Genomic DNA, 15469 nt, shown 5'->3' on the forward strand with positions numbered 1-15469 from the left:
GGAGGTTTAGTTTATCAATATTTATTGTAGCCTCACTTTACAACCACATTGCGGGTTTTTTTATATGCTTTGCCTTGCCTTCTACGAACGCAGTTATCCGTAAATTACTACTTGACGCTCGAGGTGGTGGATTTTTAGCTTGCTGCAGTCCGTATATGGCAGTGAATATCGTGAGGAATTCTAGGTGGAAATTGTTCCATTAATGCGGATTTTTATAATAAACTGTACGTGAAACCAATTGAAAAAACAGCTCCCGGTTGATTTCAGCAGGATTTGGCATGCAGGGAAAGTGACTTCATCCGTTTGTTCCCATAAAAAATAATCAGTTCTAGGTTGTGGATGCCTTTCTTATGTAAAAAATTTAGCTTTTCATCCGAGACACCATTTAGTATCTTTTAAGACTTTATTTTAGCTGTAATAACTGGTTTTAAGGTTGCCAAGTAAACAAAAAACAACCTAATAAGAAATTATAAGAATCTGAAGTATCAATTCAGCAAACAATTTTCCACAATTGTTTTTTGAGAAGCAGCAAGTAACGATTTCACTTCAGATCCACACTAGAAACAAGACCAATGATCCGCCAATTACGTTTGGTATGATTTCTTGAAATAAGGAAACATATCAGTAGGCTTTAGAAAAGAAACAAAATGTCTTAAAATAAGCATTAAAACACTTAGCAGTCGATTCAATCTAATTATTTTAAAAGGAGCTTATTCATTATTTTCCACAGTTTTTTTTCCTAATTTGTGTAAAAAGATCTTAAAACCAGAACTACTAAACAAGAGAATTCCTAATTTAAGAATCGTCCTCGTTATATATTCCGTCTTAAAACTAGGCAAAGCGTTTCAACTAAAAACAAGATTACAATTAAAATCAAGATGGTCAACAATGAAAACAAAGCGAGAATCTTTAATTGTTGCTTCTCAAAAATACTTCTATTTTTTTGCAATATAAAATGTGTTTTTTTCAGAACTGAACACTGAAAGATATTCGACATTAGAACTGAAATGAAACTACAGAACAACTTACTGAAATTAAAAGCCATAAGCAATTTGTATAAAGAACAACATTCCAAAAAAAAAAAACAATAACCATACCGGATAATGTTTGGACAGAGTGTAAATAAATGTGTTGGCGTTGACCTAAAACAAGCGTTTGCAATAAACAATGCAAATGAACTTGTGTGAGTATTGAGTATTTTTTTGTTTACTTGGCAACCTTAAACCTAGTTATTACAGCTAAAATAAAGTGATTACAAGATCCTAGTCTTCAAATGATGTCTCTGATTGTGATTAAGTTTAATTTGCAGGTAAAATTACTAACTTTTAGCTTTTACTACAAAAATTATTCTTTTAATTTATACTAAAAATAAGATCAATATGATTTTTATGGCTAGAAATAAAATTTTAAGTATTGAAAAGAGACTTTTTTGAAGTATTGAAAGAGTTTTTGCAGTCTTGGTTTTAATAGTAATCGTTTTTTATTTTAATTTTTTTTTTAATTAAGAAAAGCAAACTGTTCAAAATAAATGATTTTTTTAATAATTTATCAAAATTTATAAAATGTATAAAATAAAAAACCCACACTAAGTTTATTCGAATAAATCGACTGCTTACTAAAAGTGTTTTAATGCTCGTTTAAATTGTTTCTAGTCTGTTTTTTTTTTAAATCATGCATTTATTTCTTATATTTTTCTTATAGTTTTTTTTTCTTCTTTAAATTTTTATATTTGATGGTAAAAAAATTAAGATTTTTTGGACATTTTAGGAGAAAGTGGTGCTTTTAATGCATTATCTGTAATAAACAGTACATAAAACTCACTGGAAAACACCAAAAAAAAAATTCTTGCTTTTAGCAGGATTGGTAAGCTGATAAAGTAATGTCTTTTCCGACCAAAACTCCACCTGGTTCTGGTTTTGCTGAAGCGATAATTGCAGATATACACTTCCCAAGCCATAAAAATAGATGCACTGACATTTGATTGCTTTGCAAGGGCCAATTTGGTGCAATGATGGAATGTTCTGGAGCGGTCAATCCTTCTGTTCATGAGCCGATCATCAAATCTGTCAGTTGTACAACAAGGCAAAGACACTGTGAGGAGCTCAATCTGTAGTTGGTACAGTCCACCCAAATATATATATAGTGGTGTCATCCACTTGCAAAAAGACTTCAGTTCCACCATCAACTCCTGAAGCTCTTCAGTCTGATGGATCTACTAGTAAGCCTAAAACACCAGACACACCCTGTTGTTCCAACCAAAGGTGCAGGAGTACCTGATTAATAGAGTCTTGTGGAGCATTTTTGTAAAAGGCAAGAGCTCATGGTGGACTAGCGAAGTTGTGAAATCCTTCTCTGCGGGTCATCCTTCCCACAGTTTACTCTTCTTCTTCAGTACCTGAAGACCTCCTATCAGAAATGTTCAAAGTCTGACTGGAAGGTCATGAGTTTAAATTTCTCGTTTTGAAGACAAAGTTTGCATTGTGCATACGACCACATGGCTCCACAGTGACCTTGTGTATGAACTTGGAACGAAAATTTTTTCTACCAGACCAGGACTCTATAAACAATAAACCTGTTCTATTGTATTTCTTAGTATTAAGGCTCCATCTGGTGGATGACGATGAGACCACACTGCCCTTGACGTCACTGATGATCTACAAAAAATGTTTTTCAAATAATTCATCTAAGAATACTTCAGGCCACAAATGTTGAGGAATAGATTTTGAAATATTAGCCTTCAAATTATCAATGACTTTTATAGTTTGCATCTTTTCCACACAATATGGGAAAATGTTGTTTGTGGACTACCGTTTAACATTTAACCTCCATGCTCACCTCTAAATTAGAGGTCCTGGGACTCAGCTTCCTCAACTTCCTGACAGACAGACAACAAGCCGTACGGGTGGGCAAACACTCTTCATCTATTATCACCCTCAGCAGTGGAGTTCCTCAGGGTTGTGTTCTGAGCCCCTGCTATACTCGCTGTATATATAGACTGTGTGGCCACTTCCAACTCCACCACTATCATCAAGTTTGCTGATGACACTGTTGTGCTGTTCTCAAACAACAAGATTGCCTACAGGAGATTAAAAACCTTTAAGAGACTTTTAACCATCCTCTCAGGCACTAAGGACTTTCTACACCTCTAATAAACTTGTTGTCTTCAACATAGAAGTGCATCTGCGAGAGTGAAAGGGAAAGTTGTCTGTGGTGAGACCGGCTATCACAAATCACTCCTGCTATCACTCTTCTCCACCCACTCCACCCTGGTACCTTAACTCCTCCACCTTCTCCACCTCTTCTCCCTTAACTGCACCACTCCACTGCCCTCCCTTTTATTCACACACATGTACTCTGTCTTACTTCTACTGAATTTCATTTCCCTTCTCTCCAGCGCATACCTCCACCTCTCCAGGCTCTTCTCAACCTGCTCGCTACTCTCACCACAAATCAAAATATCATCCGCAAACATCATAGTCCATGGAGACTCCTGTCTGACCTTGTCCGTCAACCTGTCCATCACCACTGCAAACAAGAAAGGGCTCAAACCGATCCTTGATGCAGTCCAACATCCACCCTAAACCAGTCTGTCGTTCCTACTGCACACTTCACTGCTGTCACACTGTCCTCATACATGTCCTGCACCACCCTCACATACTTCTCTGCCACACCAGACATCCTCATACAATACTACAAATCCTCTCTCCACCCTTTCATACACTTTCTCTAAATCCTTTTTTATATAATAATAATAATAATATTAATAATAATAATAATACATACCTACATGTATTATTATTATTATTATTATTACAATGCCTACATACCTACTGTATCTGTCCTTTTGTCTGTCTATCTAACAGTCTGTTTAGCTACGTGTTTGTCAGTTTGTCCAACTGTGTCTGTTTGTTTATCTGTCTGTGTCTGTATGCCTACCTGTCTATCTGTCCAACAGTCTGTTTAGCTACCCACTTGTCTATCTGTCTATTTGTCTGTCAGTTTGTCTAACAGTCTGTTTAGTTTTATGTCTCTTTGTCCAACTGTGTGTCTGTCTGCATGTCTAACTGTCTGTCTGTCAGTTTACCTGTCTGACAGATCTGTTTAGCTACGTGTTTGTCTGGCTATTTGGCAGCCTTCTTCTGTCAGTCCATTTGTTTATCTTATTGTCTCTCCATCTACCTACCTGCCTATCCATCCAACAGTCTGTGTAGTGACATATCTATCTATCTATCTATCTATCTATCTATCTGTCTGTCTGTCTGTCTGTCTGTCTGTCTGTCTGTCTGTCTGTCTGTCTGTCTGTCTGTCTGTCTGTCTGTCTGTCTGTTTAGTTACATGTCTCTTTGTCCAATCTGTCTGTGTGTCTGCCTATCTGTCTAATGGTCTGTTTAGCTACCTGTTCTTCTGTCTATATGGTAAACTGTCTGTTTGTCTGTCTGTCTGTCTGTCTGTCTGTCTGTCTGTCTGTCTGTCCTTAAGATTCTAAGAGTATACATAGTGCTGGTAGCTACAGGTTCATTCCTGTATTTTATTCCAAACATAATACCATATAAGTTCAGTTCATCTGATGTATGACTACCGAGGCTTGACATATTCACCCTGATCCCTTTCTCCTGCCATTCAGGCTCTAGACATAAGACGTCTCAGCCACAAATCTCTTCAAAGCCCCTTCCTGTGTTTATCGAATGCACGACACAGCGTGCAGATCAAAAGCAGCCTTTCAGGTCTCACTTTACACACCTGGGCCTGCTGTAAATGATCCGCTCATCACAAAAGAACAAACTGAACTCGAGTACTCTTAAAACCTGTCCTCTGCAAAATGAGACGTGCTAGAAGACCTAGAAACTTTCATTTACAGTCTAGTCTGGAGAGATGATCGAAAACCTAAAGCTTTGTCCTTCGTCCTCCTCAAAGTCTTTAGTCCAACATTTTCGTTTAAACCCTATGAGAATACATATCCTTATCCTTAGGTGTTGATTTTGCGTAGATGAGAGCGTTTTAAAAAAAATTAATTATACAAAAAAATAGAAAATGTTTCTAGAACCTTCCGGATTAATGTGGACGTGGACTTGAAAAAGGGTGACGTGTGTCTGTGTGTGTGTATATATATATATATATATATATATATATATATATATATATATATATATATATATACACACACACACACACACACACACACACACACACCAAGTTTCCTGGGATGTTGTAGTCTAGTGCAAAAGGTTGCAGCTTTAAAAGAGGTTCCTGTTGATCATGATGATGATAATGATGTTGATGATGAGGTCCTGTAGCGTTTGGCCAAGGTTCAGGGAACCCGAGAAAAGGTGTTGAACGGTAATCAAGACTTTAATCAGTTTTATTTGTAGAGCGTTTTGAAATATTGCCCCAAAGCAGCTTTCCATAGATACAGAGGCTGAGGAAGAAACCTCAAGAGGAAACAGACTTAAAAGGGAACCCATTCTTATCTGGGTGACACCTTATTTTCATTTAACATTGACGGGCCGTCAGGGCCAGCAAGACTTTCCCTACTGGCCTAAAATCTAAATCACTGACTTACCTTTCAATATAATTTTGGCCATGAATATGTATTCAATTATTCCCAATTGTCTTTTCTCTTCATTTTGTAGCGTTTCTTTCCACTGTGCCACCGAGAGTAATTTTACGTTCTATCCAATCAAATATCAGCTCTTACATCACATAAGAACAGCAGAAACAGTGTAGGCACTTAGCTTCAAATCCATGATGCTGTCCAATCAGACTGCGATTTGTCCACTTTAAGGCCCCCTAGAAGGCGTCCAATCACATCAGCATTTTCACTTTGATTGAACAGTCAGAGAGCGCGCTAGTCGGAGCTCACAACCCACATCTGTAGCAAACTGCACAAACTCTAATATATTTGTGTACATTTAATCGCTGAATTTTCATTCCACAACAACCGACTGAGTAAAGGAAACTGATTTCGCTCATTTACCAGACGGATTTCTCAAGAGAAGTCGGACATCTTAGGAAAGGTCGGCCAAAACAGTTCAAAACAGTTGTAAACTTTTTCATCAACCTTTTATACTTTTGCACACCATTTCAAATCCCCAGGAAAACCGTAACACACGCCAAAAATACACCTGAAAACCCCGGGGTCATCTTTTAAGGTTGCTTCTGCTAGAGATGATGTACGTGGGGCGATGCAGCTGTGGCTCCAGGGAAAGGAGACATGTTGAACTGTGATTATTGTTTTTCTTGCTTCAGTCATTCTCTCTGGATTCCTGTCTGTGATGGAAAAAATACGATGCTATGCAATTCAATATGGCGCAGACAGTTTGCTTTTATTTCTTCAGTTCAGACACAGGGCAAATCATCACTTTTTAATTACGGGCCTTTTGACTTCTAACGCTTGGCCCTTTCACAAACAGGTCTTTGTAGTACAATAAAAAGAAAAAAACACGATGGAATAAAACCATCTTTTTCTGAACCTTTTTTAGGAAGATGCAGCTTTACCTCTGCCATGTTAATCTGTATTCTATGGGACTCTCAGGAGTGTCGTGATATGTAATTCTATATAAATAACAAGTTATCTGAATCTTACCATCATTATTGCCTCAACTAAAATCTATAGGATAAACCTATGGCTGTGGAGGAATTCCATCAGAATGACATGCACCCTTAGCACTTCATATCCTTTAATATCAGCTCTCTCATAAAGGTGACCAGAGGGAAAACCCAAAGGCAATAAAAAAACGATTTGAAAAAATACATGACACATTCGGCTAAAGAGTTTATTTAGGGGCCGTGTAAAAAGTATAGGAAAACTAGAAGAAATAATAAAGAACTTTTTAATTATTATACATAAAAACCAAATCCACATTCCCAGTGAAACCCTGATTGCCTTTGTGGTGGCACCGTGAGAAGCACGATCCCGAGTATGACGTTCCTCGTATGTTCTTTTGATGTAGAAGCCAATCCTATAAAAACCTTTAAGTAATACAGAAGCGCATCAACATCAATATCTCCAAAATATATACAGTTCCAGAAGCTAGATTAAAACTTGTGGAAGATCGTGATAGTCCAAAACCTTATACATCACAGCCCCAAAATCCCTTCCCTAATTGCATTCTTTCTTCTTCTTCTTCTTTCTTTTCCACGGCTGCTGGTTTGCTGATTCAATCGGCAAGCAGTAGATGTGCATAGGTATGTTTGTATAGTAGCTCGTCACCCACGGCCTGCGGGAAACACAAGGAGGCATCGCTTTAGTACCATTTATTGCTTTTATTTTTCTTTATGTAGTGCGAGTAAAAATTCTTGGAATATGATTACAATACACCAAATATAAGATTATCATTATAAACATAATTTCTCATTTCAAGCTTGAAATAGTCTATTGGCTGATAATCCCTAGGAAAAGAAAATGCTAAAAACATGCAAATGTATTCCCGTTTAACTATAATGCCTTCAACATTTTTCGCTGAAGGGTCGAAAAAAGAAAAGTATTCATGTGTGTGAAAAACATTAAAAAGTCCTATGTTTTTACATCCACAGTGAAGCATGGTGGTGGAAGCGCAGTGGTTTAGGGATGGAGCAGGGAAGGTTGGAGACTTACGGTATTCCGAGTGAAAAAAAAACAACATGGCTACTCTGAAATTCAGACTGGAATTATTAGTTTTGACTTTGTTTGTTGCAAAAGAACCCTCCATAAAAGACCACACTTGTGTGGATGCATTGCAGATAACTGAATATTGGTTGTACTTCGCAGTGCGCTGGTTGAGGACGAGGAAGCACAGGCTTCTCCAGCGCTTGCGGTTTTCTTTCTGCCGTACGCGCTCTTCTTCCCGTCGCCTCTCCTCCTCGATTCGCGCCTTCTCCCTGAGGTCCTGCTCGATACGAACCAGCTGTAAACAAACACGTAAGAAGATTTGATATATATTTAAAATCTAAGTTCCTTCACAAACGTATTAAGTGGAGGAACGCAAGTTTGTTTAGTCTCTGCCTTGCATTTAAAGGGGAATTTTTTATTACTATTATTATTATTATTATTATTATTAAACTTGAAAACATACACAACAATGCCAGGGGTATCAAAAAAAAGATAGAGTTAGCGTGGTGTCACTGTAGCTAGAAATAACATTTGTAGTACGGAGAAATACTATTCGTTTGTTTGTTTTGCGTAGGCACAAAACGACCTGGTCATCGCTAACGTTAGCGATATGGATTCGTTTTATATGTACAGCTTCAAGAATTTCTCTTAGAGGAGAAAATCATGACAATTCCACGTATTGACACAGTGAACGAATGAAGGATGCAAGGAACCTATGTTTGGAAAATTTTATATTAAATGCACAAGACACACACGAACATACACGAATTATCCAAATTGGGTGTAACAAATGTTAACAATTTCATTAATTTTTTTTCCATTTATTTCATTTTTATTAATCAATTCCATTTGTGCCAATTTAACCAATTACTCAATTTTATCGCAGGGATTTGATTGATTCATTTTTATTTTTTTTATATAATTTCTTTTTATAAAACATGATTTTTTATATATTATTTAACCAAGCCGGGATTTTATTTAAAAATGTCAACTGTTGATGTTCACAAATGTTAATAATAATAATAATAATAATAATTATAATAATAATAATAATAATAATAAATTGCATTAATAAAAAATGACAAGCAATTTTATGCTTTGCATTTCTTCTCCCGACCAAACTGAAATTGAACCGAACCGTGACTATAATACCGAGGTATGTACCAAACCGTAAATTTTATATATATATATATATATATATATATATATATATATATATATATATATATATATATATATATATATATATATATACATATATGAAAGCATGCGAAAGTTTGGGCACCCCTGGTCAAAATATCTGCTAATGTAAAAAGTTAAGCAAGTTGAAGATGAAATGATATCCGAAAGGCATAAAGTTAAACATGAAACAATCTTTTGCGATATTTTATGCAATACCAGTGTATTGTTTTTGTTTTCTACAAATTTAAGAGTAAAAAAGGGAAAATAGAATAGACTGTATTTGTCACATTTACATTACAGCAAAGTGACATTTTTTTCTTCGCTTATCCCAGCTTGCTCTGAAGCTGGGGTCAGAACGCAGGGTCAGCCATGATATGGTGCCCTTGGAGAACAGAGGGTTAAAGGCTTTGCTCTAGGGTCCAAGAGTGGCACCTTGGTGATACCGGGGTTTGAACCCCTGACCTTCCGATCAGTAACCCAGCACCTTAACCACTGAGCTACCACCCCCCCACGCGTTGATTGAGACCAGACCTTAATTAGCTTATTAGGGTCATGGCTTGTTCACAGGCATCATTAGAAAAGGTGATGCAAATTTCAAAGCTTTATAAATACCCAGTCTCCTCTAACCTTGTCCCAACAATTAGCAGCCATGGGTTCATCTAAGCAGTTGTCTAGCACTCTGAAAATCAAAATGATTGATGCCCACAAAGTAGGAGAAGTCTATAAGAAGATAGCAAAGTGTTTCCATGTACCGGTTTCCTCCGTAATCTTATTAAGAAATGGCAGTTAACAGGAACAGTCCAGGTCAAGATAAGGTCTGGAAGACCATGAAAAATATCAAAGAGAACTGTTTGTAGGGTTGCTAGAAAAGCAAGTCAGAACCCCTTTTTGACTCCAAAAGACCTCCAGGGAGATTTGGCAGACTCTGGAGTTGTGGTCCACTGTTCAGCAACACCTGTACAAATATGGCCTTCATGTAAGAGTCATCAGAACATTTATACAAGCCTGATGCATTTAAAAAAAAATGTCCTGTCAGAACTCTTTCATGAGTAAAGGTATTTTTGGAGAACAAAGAGAACTGAATACTTTGGGGTTGCATTGCGGTCAAGGGGACAGGGGGACATATTTCACGGGTAGAGGGACCAATGGATTCACTTAAATTCCAACAAATTCTTGAAGCAAATCTGTAAAAAAGCGAATATTAAAAAATGGATGGCTTCTACAAATGATCCCAAAAACACCCAAAAAATCCACAATGGACTCCCCCAAGAGGTGCAAGCTGAAGGTTTTCCATGGCCCTCACAGTCTCCTGACCTAAACATCATTGAAAATCTGTGGATAGACCAGTGCATGCAAGACGGGGCAGGAATCTCACAGCCCATTTTCCTTTTGTGAAGGATGAAAATACGATTGTTTAAATTATAAAGGGAAATAAATCATCTGTAACGTTATGCCTTTTGAAGATTATTTCATCTTCCACTTGCTCAAATGTTCAAGTTGTAGTTCCTGTTCTAATAGCATGATCATGTTAGCTACAGTTTGTTCTATAACAAACTAATAACAAAATGCACCATGTGATGACCGTAGCGGATCGAGTAACACTCAAACCAGCACTTTGGCCCGGAGGACTGACGGCTATAATTGCGTTACCTCTGCCAACAAGCAATTGTCATCTGGTTTCATCTGCTGCTTGTGTGGCGCATCCTGGAAGTCCTTGTCCTCTGAGACGGTCCTCTGACCGGCAGCCGAGTCACTCGAACATGAACTGAAAACAAAGGGCATCCACGCGCTACTAAGATCTCCTGAATGCTCGTTCATGACATCCGTGTAGTAGCTTATCTCGCTGTTCCATTTTATGTAAAAAATGTCAGGTGACCTGCGAATTGGGATCACGTGAAAAAAAAATTGTGTCGTGAATTTTTTTACGAGGAGGAACGGATTATACGGTATCTCTCAAAAACAGGATAGAACTTTATGCAGAAGAATGAAATTCTTTATTCCAAGCAATGTTAGGAAGCTGGGGTTAGAGTGCATGGTTAAGTCACTCTGAAGAGGGTTAAGGGCCTTTCTCAGGGGCCCCAAGAGTGATAGCTTGGCGATACTGTGGCTTAACCCCCCCGAGCTATCACTTCCCCCGAAAGAGGAGCTGCCTGACATATTCGCATCCGAACCTTCTGTCTAATATGTGGATTAGTGATGAGAGCCGTAGAGGATCTTACCTCACTTCCTGTTGCTGTGTCTCGTCCATCTGCTCCACTGTGTGAGTCTTGTCCCAGTGTGGAGCTCCAAAGGGTGCTGAAGTGCACCAAGAGAATACACAAATGATCATGCACGAAGATCTGTAAGCTCTGTGTGTGTGTGTGTGTGTGTGTGTGTGTGTGTGTGTGTGTGTGTGTGTGTGTGTGTGTATGTGTGTGTGTGTGTGTGTGTCCCTGCCCTTTTTCTTGTCAGTATTGTAAGCTGTAATCAAGCCGGCTGTCTAAATGCTGAGTGATGCCATGAAGAAATGTGATACGCACTCGAGTGCAGCTGACTGCAACTTACTTACCTCTCTCTTTCGCCCTCTCTCTCTCTCTCTCTCTTTCTCCCTCTCTCTCTTTCTCAAACACACAAACACACAATATAATGTAGTAGATCATATTTCTCCAAAAATGACTTCATATATGGTTTCTCATCATTTAATTATTTTGGCCAGGCGAAACACAAAATGTTGACTGTGAGCAATCGGAATGTTCTCAAGAACGACGAAGGCAAGGATTTTCGGTTGATTGTGTGGGATCTGAAGAACAATGAGCTTCCTTTCCCTAACCCTTAACTGGAATTACATGATTTTATTTATGTCTATTTCGCGTATTCTTTTCTTCTTTATCTATTTATTCAACTGACAAATTAAACCTGATACCGTCTGGCATTAAACATGACTAATGTCAAATAAAGGATTGTGAAAGTCTCACTTTCTTTCACAAAAACACAATATAATGTAGATCAAATTTCTCCAAAAATGACCTCATATATGGATTCTCATTATCATATAATATTAAATAGATATTGTATACATTTTTATAGACAAAAGTATTGTCCTGCCTGACAGCCATATTTGGTTCCTCCTCAAACTTTCTTTCGGCTTCTCTAATTAGGGGTCGCCACAGCGGATCCTCCGCATGTTTGATTTGGCACGTTTTTACGCTGGATGCCCTTTCTAATGCAACCCTCCCCATTTACCCGGCTTGGGACCGGCAAAAAGAGTGGCTGGGATTGGTTCCCTGACCGGGGATCGAGCCCGGGCCGCAGCGGTGCGAGCACCACATCCTAACCACTAGACCACCAGGGAACTTCATTTTCCCTTCATTGAACTTGATCCACCTTGACAATACAACCTGTGCACAAAGCCAAGCTCCATGTAGGTTTTAGTGGAAGATCTTGAGTGAAGTGGTAGAGATTTAGAAACCTTTTTGAACCACTTTAAGAGGAATTTGCAGATGAATGAGCACTATCTAGTTGAACATCTTCAAAAGAAGAGTCGAGAACTTTGGTCCAACCATCGTCTCTAGGTGCGCTTCTTTATTACACCATCTTCAAACTGATTTCTAGCTTTCTAGATTGAAATAGTTTTGCAAGCGTTTCAGATTTTTGCATATCAAAGCATTTTTTTTCGAAAAGATTCAAATTGAATGAAAAATAAGGTCAAAAAAAGGTCAGAAAATGTTTCCTTAAAGTTCTTTGTTGAACTTCTACAGAATAAATTTTCAAAAATGTCCTGCTAATCAAAAATCTAAATGCCTTTACCGTAGGATCCGTGTCCGCTGATCCAGACCCTCCAGACGGGACCATGTAGAGAAAGAGCGAAACAGATAGAGATCCAGGGTATGAGTTTTCCCCTGTCTCTGGGGAGCAATCGCTCTTTTCGCTCATCCGGTTTTGGCGTCGTTCTTCAATAATGCAGCGCTTCTATGGTTTCTCCTTCCATGACTTCGAGTTTCCTGCTGTTTCCTCCCTCGTGTCACTCCTTACCGCTAATTAGCGTCTGCAAGTTCTGTGTGAATAAGTCATTAGCGCTCGCAGATTAGCGGCTCACGTTCCTGCGCAGCCTCGATTCGAGCTCTCCTGATGTTTCCCCGAGGCTCCTCAACAGCAAAGGTCCAGCAAAGGTTTCTGGAGAACTTTAGGAGCTTTTGTTGCTCCTATAAGCAGGTTTTGGTAATTCTAGACATTTAGAGGCCCAAAGCAAAATTTGAAGCGGAGACCCCCCCTCAGTTAAAACAAATAGAATGACCTTTTTATGTATACAACCCTGTTATTAGTACTTTCATATATTTATATAGGTTTAATGTGCATATTAATTGGTCGAAACTAAAAACTCATAAGTCATTACTTTAAAATGTTAATTTTAGTAGGTTTAACGTTATAATTTTATGACTCAATTAGACACACTGACTAAATCACCCAGGACTTCTACTAATTTGTTCAGTAATTTATTCACGGTAACGCACAGACCCACAATTTGGGATAACCAACATCTGCCCTGTAGAGTAAAATGGGGGATAAAATTTGATTTTTTTTATAAACAGAATTTCTCCCTCCTACTAAACAAATAGACTGTTTTATTATTCATATTTCTGAGGTAAATGCTCAGATCTGGAGGGAACATGGATATCGAGTGTTTGGTGAACTGGGATATTTGTATGCTGTCGTCCCCTCACTCTCACACGTTCACTCAGGTTTGTTGACGGTGGTGTGGTGGGTCGTCTCTTATCCCAGAGATCCCTCATGTCAGTGTTACCTTCTGGTTCTCCTTTTTAGTTATGCTGCTATAGCGAGTCTTGCCAGAGTCCAAACTGCACAGTGATATTAACATAATCCATATCATTCTCTTCCTGTCACTCCTCTCTCTCTCTCTCTGTTGCTCTCTCGTTCGAGTTAAACATGATCCTGAGGTTTCAGTGACCACTGTTCCTGCTCCTCTTCCCTCCGTGGATCTTTCCTCTTCGTCCAGGTCTGCCTCTGGATAGTGTTCTCTTCGATTGGAGGCCTCTCTGTGCAGCTTGGGACGGTTTCTCATCAACACCTTGGGTGGTTCCATGAAATTCTGTAGTAAGAACGGGAGATTTGAGGATGGATTGGACTGTAGTTAATGTCAACAGTCTGCTACATTGACTCAGGACTACAGTTTACTTCTGATCACCATCACTGTACCCCGCATCATCGTATATCAATAAATGCAATAAATGGACATTCGGTGCAACCCAGATGATGATGGGTTCCCTCTTGAGTCTGGTTCCTCTCAAGGTTTCTTCCTCATAACATCTAAGGGCGTTTTGCCACAGTCAGGTATAAATGCACACCATTCACCTTAACTCATTCATGGAAACAGTTCATGCACCCGCATCCAAAGACGGCCAATAAAGTTGTGTGCCTCCGAGTTGGCGGTAACAGTTTGGAGAAACATATGGCTGGAGAAGTCCGGTGTCCTAATACTTTTGAAAAATTATTTGCTTCAGTCCGTTATTTTTCGTCCTCCTTTACTGTTTAATGTTTTTGAACAGTAAACTGTTTAACATTTTAAGAAACTTTTCATGGAAACTTTTGAAATTTTTTCAAGATGAAAACAGAAATTTGTGGGAATTTATGGAATTAATTGGGTTTTTTGTTGAAATTTATATTAACTGTATAATAAAGTGTATATATGTCATTTTGTTTGATCATAAGTTCAACATAGAAGTACGAAATATTTGCCATTTACCTGAACACTCGTCAAGGTGGATTTCTTTTGACGTACAGTAGAGAATTCGAGAAATGATGTGTGTTATGAAAACATGAAACATGAAATGAAAGTGGAATGAATAATTTATTACATTCACACGCGATTTTAAATTTGTTTTCCGGAAAAAAAAGAAATCCTGTAAAAAAAAAAAATATATATATATATATATATATATATATATATATATATATATATATATATATATATATATATATATATATATATATATGTGTATATATATATACACACAGTGGAACCTCGGGTTACAAGCGCCCCTGGATACGTAAAATTCAGGTTAAGAGTCGCAATTCATAAAAAATGTTGCCTCTAGTTACGAGAAATTTTTTAGGATACGAGCGTTGCGCACGGAAAAATCGCAGGCAGGTTAGTTTTTTTACGTATCGCCACGTGCTCTCGCTGCGCTCTCGTGCAGCACATACACATCCGCTCGTCGCTCTAACAGTGTGGAATTACTGAACTTTAAATACTGTACGTATTCCTATCACTATGCCGCCAACAAAGAAAGCCTGGGAGCTTTTCAGGTTAAGAGTAAAGTGATGGAACCAATTAAACTCGTAACCCGAGGTTCCACTGTATATATATATATATATATATATATATATATATATATGACCTGGGAAATGGAACATTTAATGTATCGGAATTCATAGAATAATTTATAACCCCAGTACATACATTATGGGATAAAATCTACAGTTTTCTGTACATAATTGTTGGAATAAGGGAGATGTGCAGACCTGCAGTAACTACAGGGGAATAAAGTTGATCAGTCACACCACGAAGTTATGGGAAAGAGTAGTGGAAGCCAGGCTGAGAGAAGAGGTGACCATCTGTGAGCAACAGTATGGTTTCATGGCGAGAAAGAGCACTATGGACGCAAAATTTGCTTAGAGGATGTTGATGGAGAAGTATAGAGA

The 15469-nt window shown here is 38.1% G+C and overlaps 1 protein-coding gene and 1 non-coding gene across 2 annotated transcripts; both read right to left on the reverse strand.

Annotated features, from left to right (window-relative positions):
* Positions 1-5457: 5457 nt before the first annotated feature.
* Positions 5458-14632, reverse strand: LOC124400811. The gene is made up of 6 exons (XM_046872585.1): positions 14511-14632; positions 11319-11366; positions 10990-11065; positions 10421-10646; positions 7741-7883; positions 5458-7217 (listed from the first exon to the last, which is right to left on the reverse strand). The coding sequence occupies exons 1-6, from the start codon at positions 14590-14592 to the stop codon at positions 7100-7102; spliced, it is 693 nt and encodes a 230-aa protein (XP_046728541.1). The 5' UTR covers positions 14593-14632; the 3' UTR covers positions 5458-7099.
* Positions 12030-12101, reverse strand: trnaa-cgc. The gene has a single exon. It is a non-coding gene; the product is annotated as a tRNA-Ala (tRNA).
* Positions 14633-15469: the final 837 nt, after the last annotated feature.

This window comes from Silurus meridionalis, chromosome 18 (assembly GCF_014805685.1).
Source record: "Silurus meridionalis isolate SWU-2019-XX chromosome 18, ASM1480568v1, whole genome shotgun sequence".
NCBI classification, from domain to species: domain Eukaryota; kingdom Metazoa; phylum Chordata; class Actinopteri; order Siluriformes; family Siluridae; genus Silurus; species Silurus meridionalis.

Bases quoted from the DNA above. Each gene is read 5' to 3' on its own strand.
- LOC124400811 (XM_046872585.1), bottom strand. From the start codon at position 14,592: ATGTTTCATGTTTTCATAACACACATCATTTCTCGAATTCTCTACTGT. The intron at 11,066-11,318 runs GTAAGTAAGTTG...GGTGCACTTCAG, and splicing joins AGAGAGGGCGAAAGAGAGAG to CACCCTTTGGAGCTCCACAC. The intron at 7,884-10,420 runs GTAACGCAATTA...GTTTGTTTACAG, and splicing joins ACAATTGCTTGTTGGCAGAG to CTGGTTCGTATCGAGCAGGA.